The sequence below is a fragment of the Caretta caretta genome, chromosome 3, assembly GCF_965140235.1.
Source record: "Caretta caretta isolate rCarCar2 chromosome 3, rCarCar1.hap1, whole genome shotgun sequence".
Classification (NCBI taxonomy): domain Eukaryota; kingdom Metazoa; phylum Chordata; order Testudines; family Cheloniidae; genus Caretta; species Caretta caretta.
Genome location: NC_134208.1, coordinates 32,788,069 through 32,804,257, shown reverse-complemented (window position 1 = coordinate 32,804,257; position 16,189 = coordinate 32,788,069). Strand labels below are relative to the sequence as shown.

Here is a 16,189-nt window from a genome sequence, read left to right as displayed (position 1 = left end):
CAGTTCAAAATTTCCCATCTTGCCTTTAAATCCTCCTCCATCCTGCCTGTTTCTTTTGCCACTCCTCAAGTCCCCTGCTTATCTAGCACTTATCTCTGGATCTTTCCATGCAAACTTGCTACTGCTGATGCAAGAGGTCTCTCCAGTGTTGCTCCTCCCATATTGAATTAGCTGCCTTTTATCTCTCTACTTCATCCATTCTCCATTTTTTTTTCAAAACTCAGCTAAACACATCTTCCTCATCTATGCCTTGTGATTTCTTTCCCCTCTGCTATTATGTAATTCTGTAATAATTCTTTACTACAGCTTTGTAAAAAAAATTGGGATAAGCCATGAAAGACACCTCATAAAATAAAGCTGTACTGTATTCCCAAATACACAAACTTTCATAGTGGCATCAGTTTAAATATGGAAATGCCAGGACACAGCCTGCTTTGTGATGCTACATGACCAATAGCTATACACTGCTGTTCTATGCTGCTACAAAGAAGGAACCAGCACATACCTAGTCAAGAGAGCTTCCTTGTGGATCAGTTACATGGGTAAACGTGTTAACTATTTTACCATTATAATTGATCTGAACTCAGCCGCAAAGGTGCTTCACTTAACAGACCTGAAGCAGAACTACATGATAATTTAGAGCCAGACACATTAGTGCTAGTTAAGGAACCATCCTGGAAAAAGAAAATGACACTAATACTTACTGTATCTTCCAGGTTGCAGTTAGCTCCTTTCTTGAGCAATTCTTTGACAATTTCTAAATTGCCTTGCTCAGCAGCCAACATCAATGGGGTTTGACCATTCTGTAATCAAATGATAGTTGCAACTTACTTAGACAAGCTGATACATCTTTAAAATCCCATAGTTATATACACAACCAGTGAAGTACCGTCATCTATAAAGGAAGTTCAGGTACTGCTCACTTAATTTATGCTTAGATTTAGTATATGAGAAACACTGGTAAAACTTAACATATTCAAACATGCAAAAAATGTTGGTGAAAAAAGAAATGGCAACACGATATTAAATCTTTCCATATAGTAGTCCATATAGTATAGTAAGTGGTTTCAAATATTTAAAGAGTGGCTTTTAGAAAATAATTGCAATACACTAAAAGCATAACAGTCCACAACTCATTTGTCCACCTAACACATCTGGAGGTCTAGAGTTTTTTCTTCCTTACTCACAGCTTGAAGAAGCTTAGCCATACAGTTAGAAAGACCACAGTCCAACCAATGAATTGGAATCTGCAGAGCACCAAAAGTCCACACTGAAATTTCTTTTGGAAGTCCAGAAAACATAGTTCAGTTACACATGTATTATTTTCTGAACACAGACAATATGCTTGTCATTGTACCAGACAACTGAGCAACTTAGAGTCTATTAATCTTATCCTGCAAGGTCTCATCTCACTGAAACAAACAAGACTGGAAGGCATTTAGCATCTTGCATGATCAAGCCATCAGGGATAATAAAAAAACCTGATACAAAGCTGACTCCGTTCTACGGAGATGCCTTCTCGGAGAGAAGTATCTCTCCCAGCACAAGGAACAAAAGAACTATCCCAGATAACGTTGCTTGCTGTTAGACACCATCCTTTGCATCCTCTCAATATCCGTAAGTCACGTTAGCTATGAGAAAGAGTCCATAAAAGGGCTTTCCTGTATGATGGTTTCTCCACAATCCATTAGGGCATCGTAGAAGATAATTTCTGATTGTGAGGAAGAATAGATTTTGGGGAAAGTGGGGAAGGGAGAGAGAGAGAGAGAGAGAATCTGATAAACTCAAGGTTATGGTGAGTTTGCAGATAACAGAATTTGTCTGAAAGTGCCTACAGCTGGCCACTGTGAGATGATGGATTTCTCCCTACCCTCCTCCCACCTTGCTACATCTTCAAGCTAGAAATTACCCTACGTCTGAATGGATCATTGCTTCCCTTAAAGATGCAAAGAACAGCATCCAAATTCCCTCAGTTTTAGTAATATGCACTGAATGCCTGCCTACAACAGCCATGTCATTGTAAGAAGTACATTAGTAACTTTCCTGAAAGTGGCCATGCTTCAACAAAAAAAAACTTCAAAAACAGACTCCAGCGAGAAACTGCAGAACTGGAATTAATTTGCAAACTTGACACCATCAAATTAGGCCTGAATAAAGCCTGGGAGTGGCTTGGTCACTACAAAAAGTAATTTTCCCTCTGTTGATACTCACCCTTTCCCGTCAACTGTTGGGAATAGGCTACATCCACCCTGTTTGAATTAGCATCGTTAGCACTGACCCCCCACTTGGTAAGGCAACTCCCATCTTTTCATGTGCCATAATATATATACACCTGCCTACTGTATTTTTCACTCCATGCATCTGATGAAGTGGGTTTTAGCCCACAAAAGCTTGTGCCCAAATAAATTTGTTAGTCTCTAAGGTGCCACAAAGACTCCATGTTTTTCCTGAAAATGTAAACTACTAACAAGATGAATCACCTTATCTAATTACAGTGGCTTTAGTTAAGGTTACTAATCACTTGCTGCTGACTACTTAATTAAGGAATATATATTATCAGTCCTTTCTTCTGCTTTTGGTACAATGAACGATGGAAATGCATTGACTCATCCAGGAGAGTTTTCTGGTGTAGCAGGCATTTTCCTTAAATTAGCTTAAATTGGATTTTTCCAGATAGTATTATTATGAATAATTATCACAGTTGTACATTTTGCACAACAGGGCATATCTTACAGTGTAATAAATTGTAAGCTCTTCTGAGATGAAAACATGACTGTATATCTGTAAAATGCCAAGTAAGTGTATGGTGCTATATTAATGTTTTTCAATAATAAAAACATATTTTTAGGGCTGTCGATTAATTGCAGTTAACTCACACGATTAACTAAAAAAAATTAATCGTGATTAATCACAGTTTAGTCACGCTGTTAAACAATAGAATACCAATTGAAATTTATTAAATATTTTGGATGTTTTTCTACATTTTTAAATATATTTATTTTAATTACAACACAGTGTACAAAGTTGACAGTGCTCACTTTATATTATATTTATTACAAATATTTGCACTGTAAAAACGATAAACAAAAGAAATAGTATTTTTCAATTCACCTCATATAAGTACTGTAGTGCATTTTCTTTATTGTGAAAGTGCAACTTACAAATGCAGATTTTTTTTTTGCTTTAACACTGAACTCAATAACAAAACAATGTAAAACTCTAGATCCTACAAGTCCACTCTGCTTGTTGTTCAGCCAGGCTAAGAGACACACGTTTGTTTACATTTACAGGAGATAATTCTACCTACTTCTTATGTCACCAGAAAGTGAGAACAGGCATTCACATGGCACTTTTGTAGCTGGCATTGCAATGTATTTATGTGCCAGATATGCTAACCATTCATATGCTAGAGGACATGCTTCTATGCTGATGCTGCTTGTTAAAAAAATGTTTGTGAAATCCATGTTTTTAATGTAAAACGAAAAAGACTCAAAGAAAGAAGTTATTATGCTAAACACTAGCCATCGCCTCTTCTCAGAAGTTCAATAACCTGTAATAATCAATTAGTCAAATCATGTTTCTCAACCCTTAATAAAGTGACAAAGATACAAAACCAAAAGTATCACAGTAGCATAAATGTACAAAACTCCAAGAAAAAATGATTTTTGTAAGCATCCACTGGACTGTAAGAAAACTACAATACACCTGACTGTCTGCGTTGCATCCTCAGTACTTTAGCATTGTTGCTATGTTATAATTAGACAAAATCAAACTCGATCCCTTAAAAAGAGAGAGAAATGGTTAGTGGTTAGGGTGCTAGACCAGGAATAAGATGATCCAGGTTCAATTCCGTATTCTGTCACAGACTTCTTGTAAGGCCTTAAGCAAGTTATTTAAGCCCAGATTTTTAAAGTTATTTAAGCATTTCTGTACTCAGTGTTGCAACGTCTAACTGATTCAGGAGCCTATGTCTCATTTTCAAAAGGGATTTAGTCATTTAGTAGCCAAAATCTTGACAGCCTGTGATACCCTATATGTCATATGACACCCTGTACCCCATGTTCACAACTTTTATATGGTTATGATATATTTTGTACAAAGTTTGCTCTGTGAGGTATCATTTGAAAACTCAAATTGTTGAATATAATTGTCCTATTAAGATGTGCATAACAATATTGTGTGAAAACGTAGGAGATTTAACTGTATGATTGTTACTGGAATATGTTGTAATTCTGGGTAACACCCACAAACCAATTTCTCAGAGACAGAGACACACTGGCACACCAGCGAAGTGCTAAAGGGCCATTACCTATTTATTCAGTTATTCACAAGCAAGGAGGGCGGTATAAACAAAGAATTTACAATTCACCTGAAGGATAGTTTGGAGCTCACATACATAATGGCACTGCTTGCCTCAATCACCCAGCAAGGATTTTTCCAGAACAAAGGGTTGGAGTATAAGAAGAGAGGGAAATTGCCCCTAGCCTTCTCTCTCCATCTCTCTTCTCATGACAACAACAACTCTCAAAGAACTGAACAAAGGGAGGAGTGGTCCCACGCTGAAAAGGGACACAGCCAGCAAAATGTATGGCAGTTCATGGTGAGACAAACCTTTTGCTTTTGAATCTATTACCTTGGTAAAATGTATTAATTAGCTTGTGTGTTTACCTTTTTATTTCTTTTGTAACCAATACTGACTTATATGCATCCATACTTGTAATCACTTAAAATTTCTCTCTCTCTAGTTAATAAACTTGCTTTATTGTTTTATCTAAACCAGTGTGTTTGATTGAAGTGTTTGGTAAACCTCTGCTTGAAATAACAAAAGCTGGTGCATAATCATTCCCATTGTTGGAATGACAGACGATATATGAGCTTACACTGTTCAGGAAGGTACTGAACAGTGTAATACACACATTTCTGGGTGCAAAGCTGGAAATATGCAGGTGTCACCCTGCATGTTATTCATGGATGGCTGGGAGAGCATTCATGTGTTCAGCTGGGTGTGACTTTTCATGCTGGTGGCTGTGAGTGAGCAGAGCCTGGAGTGGTTTGCGGTTCACCAGCAAAGCAGTGTAAAAAGCATTCCAGGCTAGAGAGGTAAGGGAACACAGCAGTCCAGGTTGCACTCTGGAGAATGTCACACAACCATTAGTTTCTTTGTGCATCAATTCCCCATATCTAAAATGAGGATAATAATATTTTCCTACCTCACAGGGGTGTTGTGAGGAGAAATATACTGAAAGATTGTGAGGCAGTCAGATACTACATCAATGGAGACCATCTAAATACCTAAGATAGATAGGTCACAGTATGAGCTTATGAGCTGAGAGTACAATTCAAGGACAAAGAAAGGACCACAGAAGAAAATGACTGGATAGGAATTTATCATCATTAAATAGCCAGTGTGATGTCATATCAGTTATTCATCCTGCAATTAACATGTAACAATTTTCAAGAAATCTTTGAAAAACTCATCTTACCTCATTTCTTTCATCCACATCTTTGCACTTCTCAAGAAGTGCTTTTAGAGCAGGAACATTTTCCTCTTCCACATAGGTCACAAGACTCTGAGTCATGAGACTTGCCATTTTTAGATAGTACTTCAAGTACTTCTATAACAATATATACCTGTATTTAAAAAAAAAAAAAAAAGTATTAGTAAACAAGATTTGATTTTATTACAGAAACCAAACTGCTGATTGCACATAAGTATCTGCCACTCTCAGCAATAAAACATTTCCGTGACTAACAACTCTAAATCGACATTTAAATGAAGACAGAGTTGCTAAATCTTTTGCAATTCTTTGAAAATTCAAGGGTACCCTATCCTTAGCATTGTGCAGGAACAATAGGTTCTGAAGGAAACAGATAATATTCTTTCACAGTTTATATATGTACAGTACAGGACTGTACAAATGTCCTTGTCCCCCTGAAAGCTATTACCTGTGTTGCATATTTCTTAATATATAGGAACTCAATTGCAGCACAGCTGGCCACAAACTATATACCAAACTCAATTATTTCAGTTATTTTTAAGAGTTCTGCCCCTAATAGATGCATCGATTCCAAGGTCAGAAGGGACCACTGTGATCATCCAGTCTGACTTCCTCTATAACACAGAAAATAGACCTTCCCCGAAATAATTCCTAGCGCATATCTTTTAGAAAAATATCCATTGTTGATTTAAAAGTGATCAGTGATGGAAAATCCACCATGACCCTTGGTAAATTATTCCAATGGTCAATTATTCTCACCATCACAAATTTATGACTTATTTCTACCCTGAATTTGTCTAGCTTCAACTTCCAGCCATTGGATTGTGTTATACCAATCTCTAATATATTGAAAAGCCCATTACTAAGTAGTTGTTCCCTGTGCAGATACTTATAAACTGTAATCAAGTCACCCCTTAATCTTCTCTATGTTCATAGAATCATAGAACTGGAAGGGACCTCAAGAGGTCATCTAATCCAGTCCCCTGCACTCATGGCAGGACTAAGTATTATCATTCTAGATCAGAGGTGGGCAACCTATGGCTCAAGGGCCACACCTGGCCCACGAGACCGTCCTGCCCGGCCCCTGAGCGCTAGCCCCCGGCCCCTCCTCCACTGTCCCCCCTCCCCTGCAGCGCAGCGCGTCTAGCTCTGGCCCGGTGGCGCGGCTGCCAGACATGCTGCTCTGAGAAGCATGGTAAAGGGGTGGGGGGTTGGGTAAGGAGCAGGGGGTTCCGGGGGGCAGTCAGGGGACAGGGAACAGGGGGCAGTTGGATGGGGCAGAGGTTCTTGGGCGGGGGCAAGGGACAGGGGGATTCCAGGGGGGCAGTTATGGGTGGGGGTCCCGGGAGGGGGCGGTCAGGGGACAAGGAGTGGTGGGGTTGGATGGGTGGGGCATTCCGAGGGGGGCAGTCAGGGGGTGGGAAGTGGGAGGGGCCCAGGCTGTTTGGGGGGGGGGGCACAGCCTTCCGTACCCATCCCTCCATACAGTTTCACACCCCGATATGGCCGTTGAGCCAAAAAGTTTGCCCACCCCTGTTCTAGATCATCCCTGACGGGTGTTTGTCTAACTTGCTCTTAAAAATCTCCAACGATGGAGATTCCACAACCTCGCTAGGTAATTTATTCCAGGGCTTAACCACTCTGAGAGTTAGGAAGTTTTTCCTAATGTCCAACCTAAGCCTCCCTTGCTGCAGTTTAAGCCTATTGCTTCTTGTCCTATCCTCAGAGGTTAAGAACAACAATTTTTCTCCCTCCCGCTTGTAACAACCTTTTATGTACTTGAAAACTGTTATGTCCCCTCTCAGTCTTTGCTTTTCCAGACTAAACAAACCCAATTTTTTCAATCTTCCCTCAAACGTCAGGGTTTCTAGACCTTTGATCATTTTTCTTGCTCTTCTCTCGACTTTCTCCAATTTGTCCACATCTTTCCTGAAATGTGGCACCCAGAACTGGACACAATACTGCAGTTGAAGCCTAATCAGTGCGGAGCACAGCAGAAGAATTACTTCTCTTGTCCTGCTTACAACATTCCTGCTAATACATCCCAGAAGGATGTTCACTTTTTTTGCAACAGTGTTATACTGTTGACTCATATTTAGCTTCTGGTCCATTATGACCTAATCTCCCTGTCAGCTGCACGGCTGCACAGCAGCCTATTTAGCACTGCGCAAGCGCTCAGGAAACCCACCCGGGACCTGCCGCAGCTGGGGATGGACCGGCGCATGGGTGCCCCACCCCCACCCCAACCTGCCACGACCAGGCACCCCTCTGTTGGCCCCAACTTTGCTGCGGGCCCCAGACGTGGGCAGCCCGACCCGACACACGGCCGGAGTGGCCCAGCCCGGCCCAGGCCCAACCCTGACCCAGGCATGGCCTGGCCCTGCTGGGGCCAGGGAAGGGGCACCTATCCTGAAGCCCCAGCCCCAGAGCTCCCATGGCAGATAGAGGCACCTCCCCCCGCCAGCCCAGGTCCTGGGAGAGACCCCTCTTCCCGCTGTAGCCCTGGAGCACCCTCCTACACCCCAAACCCCTCTGCCCCAGTCCTGAGACCCTCATCCCCAGCCCCATCCCAGAGCCCACACCCCCAGCTGGAGCCCTCACACCCCAACACTCTGCCCCAGCCTGAGCCCCCTCCCGCACTCCAAACCCCTCAGCCACACCCCCACCACATGAATTTTGTGTACGTGCACCAATATGGAGGTGATATGTCACACATCACCTCCATATTGGTGCACATAACAAAATTAATTCCACACATGGATGGGAAAAATTAGAGGGAACACTGACTGTGTTCCAGATCCCTTTCCACAGTACCCCTTCCTAGGCAGTCATTTCCCATTTTGTATGTGTGTGACTGATTGTTCCTTCCTAAGTCGAGTACTTTGCATTTGTCCTTGTTGAATTTCATCCTATTTACTTCAGACCATTTCTCCAGTTTGTCCAGATCATTTTGAATTGTAATCCTATCCTCCAAAGCTCTTGCAATCCCTCCCATCTTGGTATTGTCCACAGACTTTATATGTATACTCTCTAAGCCATTGTCTAAATCATTGATGAAGATATTGAACAGAACCGGACCCAGAACTGATCCCTGTGGGACCCCACTCATCATGCCCTTCCAGCATGACTGTGAACCACAGATATGCACCCACTTTATAGTAGCTTCATCTGCGTTGCATTTCCCTAGTTTGTTTATGAGAAGGTCATGCAAGACAGTATCAAAAGCTTTACTAAAGTCAAGATATACCATGTCTACCACTTCCCCTCATCCACAAGGCTTGTTACCCTGTCAAAGAAAGCTATCAGGTTGGTTTGACATGATTTGTTCTTGACAAATCCATGCTGACTATTACTTATCACCTTATGTCATAAATATAAAGGGAAGGGTAACAACCTTTATGTATGCAGTAAAGGTTGTGGGGGGAGGGATACCTCAAGGGTTTGAGCATTGGCCTGCTAAACCCAGGGTTCTGAGTTCAATCCTTGAGGGGGCCATTTAGAGATCTGGGGCAAAAATTGGGGATTGGTCCTGCTTTGAGCAGGGGGTTGGACTAGATGACCTCTTGAGGTCCCTTCCAACCCTGATATTCTATGATTCTATGAAAATAAAATCACTCTTGGCCAGAGGTACAGAATCCCCTTACCTGTAAGGGGTTAATCAGTTCAATTAACCCAGTTGGCACCAGACCTGAAGGACCACTGGGGAAAGAAGATACTTTCAAATCTGGGAGGGGAGGGGCTTTGTTTTTGTGCTCTGTGTGTGTTCTCTTGGGAGACAAAGAGAGAGATCAAACAAGTAATCCAGCTCCTACTGAATGATACATCTAAAATTACAGGAATAGTAAGTAATAGCAAGGAAGTGCGTTAGAGTATCTTTTGTTTTAGCTTGTGAATTTTCCCTGGGCTTAGAGGGAGGTTTATCCCTGTTTTTTGTAACTTTAAAGTTTTGCTTACAGGGGAATTCTCTGTGTTTTGAATCTGATTACCCTGTAAAATTACCTTCCATCCTGATTTTACAGAGGAGCTTCTTTTACTTTTTTTCTTGATAATAAAGTTGTTGTTTTTTTAAGAATCTGATTGGTTTTAGTTTCCTAAAAACCCAGGGATTTGGTCTGTGCTCACCTGTACCAATTGGTGAGGATATTATTCTCAAGCCTCCCCAGGAAAGGGGGTGAAGGGGTTTGGGGGGGAATATTTTGGGGAACAGGAACACCAGGTGATTCTTTTCCTTGAATCTCTGTCTAACTCACTTGGTGGTGGCAGCGAATACCGTCCAAGGACAAGAAGGGATTTGTGCCTTGGGGAAGTTTTAACCTAAGCTGGTAGAAATAAGTTGAGGGGGTCTTTCATGTGGGTCCACACATCTATACCCCAGAGTTCAGAGTGGGGAGGGAACCCTGACACCTTATTATCTTCTAGACGTTTGCAAATTGATTGCTTTATTATTTGCTCCATTATCTTTCCAGGTGCAGAAGTTAAGCTGACTTGTCTGTAACTCCCCAGGTTGTCCTTATTTCCCTTTTTATAGATTGGCACTATATTTGCCCTTTTCCAGTCTTCTGGAATCTCTCCCATCTTCCATGACTTTTCAACGATATTGCCAATGGCTCAGATATCTCCTCAGTCAACTCCTTGAGTATTCTAGGATGCATTTCATCAGGCCCTGGTGACTTGAAGATCTCTAACTTGTTTAATAATTTTTAACTTGTTATTTCCCTATTTTAGCCTCTGATCCTACCTCATTTTCACTGGCATTCACTATGTGAGACGTCCAATCACCACCAACCTTCTTGGTGAAAACCGAAACAAAGTCATTAAACATCTCTGCCATTTCCACATTTTCTGTTATTGTTTTTCCTGCCTCATTGAGTAACAGGCCTACCCTATCCTTGGTCTTCCTCTTGCTTCTAATATGTTTGTAGAATGTTGAGCTAAACAGATTGAGCTCATCGCTCTAAGGACTGTTTTCTAATCCTTTAATGATCATTCTTGTGGCTCTTCTCTCAACCAACCTCTCCAGTTTATCTACATCCTTTTGAATTGTAGAGAGCAGCGGCAGTTGGACCAATGCCAAAGATAGAGATCAAATAACCTCTCTATTCCTACTTGAGATTCCCCCGTTAAGGATCGCATTAACTCTTTTGGCCATAGCGTCATACTAGGAGTTCATGTTCAGCTGATTATCCACCACAAGCCCCAAATCTTTTTCAGAGTCACTGCTTCCCAAGAGAGAGTCCCCCCTCCTTGAAGTATGGCCTACACTCTTTGTTCCTAGATGTATACATTTACATTTGGCTGTATTAGAATGCATATCGTTTGCTTGCACTTAGTTTGCAAGCGATCCATATCCCTCTGAATCAGTGACCTACCCTCTTTATTACTTGCCACTCCCCTAATTTTTGTGTCATGTTATCTGCAAACTTCATCAGTGATAATTTTGATGATTTCTTCCAGATCACTGATAAAAATGTCAAATAACTTAGGGTCAAGAATTGATCCCTGAGGGCCCCACTGAAAACACTGTGAATCAATGACAATTCCCCATTTACAATTACATTTTGACACCGGTTAGCCAGTTTTTGTGTACATCATGTTAATTTTACATCATTTTAGTTTTTTAATCAAAATATTGTGTGGTACCACGTCATAATATGCTACATCAACGTTATTACCTTTGTCAGGCAAACTTGTAACTTCATTTAAAAAAAAAAAATCAAGTTAGTTTGACAGGATCTGTTTTCCATAAACCAGTGGTTTTCAACCTTTTTTTCATTTACAGACCCCCCTAAAAAATTTCAAATGGGTATGCAGACCTCTTTGAAAATCTTAGACATAGTCAGCGGACCCCCCAGGGGCCCACAGACCAAAGGTTGAAATGTATTGCCATAAACCAATGTTGATTTGCATGAATTACATTACCCTCCTTTAATTCTTTATTAAACAAGTTCCATATCAGCCACTCCATTACCTTGCCTGGGATCAATGTCAGGCTGACAGGCCAGCAATTACACGGGTCGTCCCATTTACCCTTTTTAAAAACTGGCACAACATTAATAGTACCCTATGAAATCTGTGTTAATGAGAACACAGACCAAATCACAGAATCAAAACATTAATGTGGAATCCTGCTTTCTCCGGCACCAGAACCACAGAGGCAGGCAGACAGGATGGGTTGCACAACTGAGCTACGTGCAGCTGCACTTAAGAGAGTCAAGCTGCTCTGGATCAGAGCCTCCTGATCTGCTGTGCAGAGCTGGGGAGGATAGGGGGCTGTCAGGGTGTTCCCCGCCTGTATACCTGATCTCTGCTGAGCCAGGGTAGGGGGATAGGGGAGCACCTGTCTGTGCACCAGCCTCAGGCTCAGGAGCAGTTGCAGTTGTCTGAACAAGCGTTCAAGCTGGCAAGTGCTGTGCTTAACAAGAAAGCAGTGGACACACATTATTCCAATGGTCAATTATTCTCACCATCACAAATTTATGACTTATTTCTACCCTGAATTTGTCTAGCTTCAACTTCCAGCCATTGGATTGTGTTATACCAATCTCTAATATATTGAAAAGCCCATTACTAAGTAGTTGTTCCCTGTGCAGATACTTATAAACTGTAATCAAGTCACCCCTTAATCTTCTCTATGTTCATAGAATCATAGAACTGGAAGGGACCTCAAGAGGTCATCTAATCCAGTCCCCTGCACTCATGGCAGGACTAAGTATTATCATTCTAGATCAGAGGTGGGCAACCTATGGCTCAAGGGCCACACCTGGCCCACGAGACCGTCCTGCCCGGCCCCTGAGCGCTAGCCCCCGGCCCCTCCTCCACTGTCCCCCCTCCCCTGCAGCGCAGCGCGTCTAGCTCTGGCCCGGTGGCGCGGCTGCCAGACATGCTGCTCTGAGAAGCATGGTAAAGGGGTGGGGGGTTGGGTAAGGAGCAGGGGGTTCCGGGGGGCAGTCAGGGGACAGGGAACAGGGGGCAGTTGGATGGGGCAGAGGTTCTTGGGCGGGGGCAAGGGACAGGGGGATTCCAGGGGGGCAGTTATGGGTGGGGGTCCCGGGAGGGGGCGGTCAGGGGACAAGGAGTGGTGGGGTTGGATGGGTGGGGCATTCCGAGGGGGGCAGTCAGGGGGTGGGAAGTGGGAGGGGCCCAGGCTGTTTGGGGGGGGGGGCACAGCCTTCCGTACCCATCCCTCCATACAGTTTCACACCCCGATATGGCCGTTGAGCCAAAAAGTTTGCCCACCCCTGTTCTAGATCATCCCTGACGGGTGTTTGTCTAACTTGCTCTTAAAAATCTCCAACGATGGAGATTCCACAACCTCGCTAGGTAATTTATTCCAGGGCTTAACCACTCTGAGAGTTAGGAAGTTTTTCCTAATGTCCAACCTAAGCCTCCCTTGCTGCAGTTTAAGCCTATTGCTTCTTGTCCTATCCTCAGAGGTTAAGAACAACAATTTTTCTCCCTCCCGCTTGTAACAACCTTTTATGTACTTGAAAACTGTTATGTCCCCTCTCAGTCTTTGCTTTTCCAGACTAAACAAACCCAATTTTTTCAATCTTCCCTCAAACGTCAGGGTTTCTAGACCTTTGATCATTTTTCTTGCTCTTCTCTCGACTTTCTCCAATTTGTCCACATCTTTCCTGAAATGTGGCACCCAGAACTGGACACAATACTGCAGTTGAAGCCTAATCAGTGCGGAGCACAGCAGAAGAATTACTTCTCTTGTCCTGCTTACAACATTCCTGCTAATACATCCCAGAAGGATGTTCACTTTTTTTGCAACAGTGTTATACTGTTGACTCATATTTAGCTTCTGGTCCATTATGACCTAATCTCCCTGTCAGCTGCACGGCTGCACAGCAGCCTATTTAGCACTGCGCAAGCGCTCAGGAAACCCACCCGGGACCTGCCGCAGCTGGGGATGGACCGGCGCATGGGTGCCCCACCCCCACCCCAACCTGCCACGACCAGGCACCCCTCTGTTGGCCCCAACTTTGCTGCGGGCCCCAGACGTGGGCAGCCCGACCCGACACACGGCCGGAGTGGCCCAGCCCGGCCCAGGCCCAACCCTGACCCAGGCATGGCCTGGCCCTGCTGGGGCCAGGGAAGGGGCACCTATCCTGAAGCCCCAGCCCCAGAGCTCCCATGGCAGATAGAGGCACCTCCCCCCGCCAGCCCAGGTCCTGGGAGAGACCCCTCTTCCCGCTGTAGCCCTGGAGCACCCTCCTACACCCCAAACCCCTCTGCCCCAGTCCTGAGACCCTCATCCCCAGCCCCATCCCAGAGCCCACACCCCCAGCTGGAGCCCTCACACCCCAACACTCTGCCCCAGCCTGAGCCCCCTCCCGCACTCCAAACCCCTCAGCCACACCCCCACCACATGAATTTTGTGTACGTGCACCAATATGGAGGTGATATGTCACACATCACCTCCATATTGGTGCACATAACAAAATTAATTCCACACATGGATGGGAAAAATTAGAGGGAACACTGACTGTGTTCCAGATCCCTTTCCACAGTACCCCTTCCTAGGCAGTCATTTCCCATTTTGTATGTGTGTGACTGATTGTTCCTTCCTAAGTCGAGTACTTTGCATTTGTCCTTGTTGAATTTCATCCTATTTACTTCAGACCATTTCTCCAGTTTGTCCAGATCATTTTGAATTGTAATCCTATCCTCCAAAGCTCTTGCAATCCCTCCCATCTTGGTATTGTCCACAGACTTTATATGTATACTCTCTAAGCCATTGTCTAAATCATTGATGAAGATATTGAACAGAACCGGACCCAGAACTGATCCCTGTGGGACCCCACTCATCATGCCCTTCCAGCATGACTGTGAACCACAGATATGCACCCACTTTATAGTAGCTTCATCTGCGTTGCATTTCCCTAGTTTGTTTATGAGAAGGTCATGCAAGACAGTATCAAAAGCTTTACTAAAGTCAAGATATACCATGTCTACCACTTCCCCTCATCCACAAGGCTTGTTACCCTGTCAAAGAAAGCTATCAGGTTGGTTTGACATGATTTGTTCTTGACAAATCCATGCTGACTATTACTTATCACCTTATGTCATAAATATAAAGGGAAGGGTAACAACCTTTATGTATGCAGTAAAGGTTGTGGGGGGAGGGATACCTCAAGGGTTTGAGCATTGGCCTGCTAAACCCAGGGTTCTGAGTTCAATCCTTGAGGGGGCCATTTAGAGATCTGGGGCAAAAATTGGGGATTGGTCCTGCTTTGAGCAGGGGGTTGGACTAGATGACCTCTTGAGGTCCCTTCCAACCCTGATATTCTATGATTCTATGAAAATAAAATCACTCTTGGCCAGAGGTACAGAATCCCCTTACCTGTAAGGGGTTAATCAGTTCAATTAACCCAGTTGGCACCAGACCTGAAGGACCACTGGGGAAAGAAGATACTTTCAAATCTGGGAGGGGAGGGGCTTTGTTTTTGTGCTCTGTGTGTGTTCTCTTGGGAGACAAAGAGAGAGATCAAACAAGTAATCCAGCTCCTACTGAATGATACATCTAAAATTACAGGAATAGTAAGTAATAGCAAGGAAGTGCGTTAGAGTATCTTTTGTTTTAGCTTGTGAATTTTCCCTGGGCTTAGAGGGAGGTTTATCCCTGTTTTTTGTAACTTTAAAGTTTTGCTTACAGGGGAATTCTCTGTGTTTTGAATCTGATTACCCTGTAAAATTACCTTCCATCCTGATTTTACAGAGGAGCTTCTTTTACTTTTTTTCTTGATAATAAAGTTGTTGTTTTTTTAAGAATCTGATTGGTTTTAGTTTCCTAAAAACCCAGGGATTTGGTCTGTGCTCACCTGTACCAATTGGTGAGGATATTATTCTCAAGCCTCCCCAGGAAAGGGGGTGAAGGGGTTTGGGGGGGAATATTTTGGGGAACAGGAACACCAGGTGATTCTTTTCCTTGAATCTCTGTCTAACTCACTTGGTGGTGGCAGCGAATACCGTCCAAGGACAAGAAGGGATTTGTGCCTTGGGGAAGTTTTAACCTAAGCTGGTAGAAATAAGTTGAGGGGGTCTTTCATGTGGGTCCACACATCTATACCCCAGAGTTCAGAGTGGGGAGGGAACCCTGACACCTTATTATCTTCTAGACGTTTGCAAATTGATTGCTTTATTATTTGCTCCATTATCTTTCCAGGTGCAGAAGTTAAGCTGACTTGTCTGTAACTCCCCAGGTTGTCCTTATTTCCCTTTTTATAGATTGGCACTATATTTGCCCTTTTCCAGTCTTCTGGAATCTCTCCCATCTTCCATGACTTTTCAACGATATTGCCAATGGCTCAGATATCTCCTCAGTCAACTCCTTGAGTATTCTAGGATGCATTTCATCAGGCCCTGGTGACTTGAAGATCTCTAACTTGTTTAATAATTTTTAACTTGTTATTTCCCTATTTTAGCCTCTGATCCTACCTCATTTTCACTGGCATTCACTATGTGAGACGTCCAATCACCACCAACCTTCTTGGTGAAAACCGAAACAAAGTCATTAAACATCTCTGCCATTTCCACATTTTCTGTTATTGTTTTTCCTGCCTCATTGAGTAACAGGCCTACCCTATCCTTGGTCTTCCTCTTGCTTCTAATATGTTTGTAGAATGTTGAGCTAAACAGATTGAGCTCATCGCTCTAAGGACTGTTTTCTAATCCTTTAATGATCA

General features: G+C 43.2%; 1 protein-coding gene across 10 annotated transcripts in view; it reads right to left on the bottom strand.

Annotated features, from left to right (window-relative positions):
- The window catches only part of KIDINS220 (kinase D interacting substrate 220), a 184,930-nt gene that overhangs the window by 141,442 nt on the left and 27,299 nt on the right, over positions 1-16,189 (bottom strand). For all 10 annotated transcript variants that reach the window (XM_048845445.2, XM_048845446.2, XM_048845448.2 and 7 more), the window contains exons 2-3: positions 5,484-5,631; positions 705-803 (exon numbers count right to left, since the gene is read on the bottom strand). In XM_048845445.2, the coding sequence (XP_048701402.2) occupies positions 705-803; positions 5,484-5,591 (207 nt within the window). In that variant the 5' untranslated portion in view covers positions 5,592-5,631. The remainder of the gene's footprint in view (positions 1-704; positions 804-5,483; positions 5,632-16,189) is intronic.